This window comes from Otolemur garnettii, unplaced genomic scaffold (assembly GCF_000181295.1).
Source record: "Otolemur garnettii isolate 467f Iridium unplaced genomic scaffold, OtoGar3 scaffold00006, whole genome shotgun sequence".
In the NCBI taxonomy this organism is placed as follows: Eukaryota; Metazoa; Chordata; class Mammalia; order Primates; family Galagidae; genus Otolemur; species Otolemur garnettii.
Genome location: NW_003852401.1, coordinates 31,279,232 through 31,280,330, shown reverse-complemented (window position 1 = coordinate 31,280,330; position 1,099 = coordinate 31,279,232). Strand labels below are relative to the sequence as shown.

Here is a 1,099-nt window from a genome sequence, read left to right as displayed (position 1 = left end):
ACCCCATTGTCATTAGTTAATCAGTAAAATGTTAAACAAGCATGGTCATGCTGCTTATGGTTACATTTCACAGTCGATTTCAGCGCCGGTTAAAGAATTCAGGCAGAAAGTGTGGGAACTGAGTAGAGCACCCTCACATTTCATGTTTGTTGCATGAAAACATTTTATCCTGACATCTCATTTGCCTGTTTTTAATGTGAAATAAAGAACAGTTTTAAGATATGAGCTCAGATTTCCTAAATTAAATTTTCTGGTGACTACATATTTGTTTTTTAAGTTTTGATAAGATATGAAGGAACGAGGACAATGGTTTGTAAGTAAAAGAATATTAACACAATATAGATAGTTGATGGAGACACGTTTCATGGACTCTTTTGCCAGTTTTGAACAGAAAGATAAAGGCAGAGGAACCCACAGCAGAAAAGAATATGAACACATCTACTTATGGGTGATGGATTTGGACAGAATGTGGCCTCATGGTACAAACAAGTATCTTTGCACAGAAGTCTCCAATCATCACATATACTAGATTGAACAAATTTACAGAAACTACCAGGACATTAGTGGCAGTTCAAACCAACTTAACATTTCAAATTTGAAAGAATACCATATCAATTTCAACATAAATTTATGTTCATGAGAGTTGGACAGAAGAAATAAAAAGGTGATCTCCAGGTGATTGACGTCAAGCCCTGCATCAGATGTACTGTCTGCATTTGGGCAGAGACTCACTCAGGTTCATTTCCAGCCATGCTACGTACATCCCCACACTGGACAGGAGTCTTTTGTCAACAATATAATTTTCAGTAGCACTAAATGAACTCAAGTTTTTGTGAATATTTTGACTTAGGAGACTTACCTCTTTTATCAAAGATGCCACCTGAAGAGCAGTGAGAGGAGTTTGCTCTGCTGGTTTGACAATCACAGTGTTTCCACAGCTCAGGGCAGGTGCTAGCTTCATAATAATTGCGCCCAAGGGGTAATTCCACTAAAAAGTATCACATAATAATAGATTCTTTATGTTGCTGAAAAGCGTATTTTCTTTTTTTGTTGTTGTTTTTCTTTTTTTTTTTTTTGACTGGGACTGGGTTTGAACCCG

At 36.8% G+C, this 1,099-nt stretch overlaps 1 protein-coding gene across 1 annotated transcript in view; it reads right to left on the bottom strand.

Moving 5' to 3' along the window:
- LOC100967039 (aldehyde dehydrogenase, cytosolic 2-like) overlaps window positions 1-1,099 on the bottom strand; it is a 49,587-nt gene that overhangs the window by 28,563 nt on the left and 19,925 nt on the right. The window contains exon 5 of the mRNA XM_023508989.1: window positions 860-988. Within this exon, the coding sequence (XP_023364757.1) occupies window positions 860-988 (129 nt within the window). The remainder of the gene's footprint in view (window positions 1-859; window positions 989-1,099) is intronic.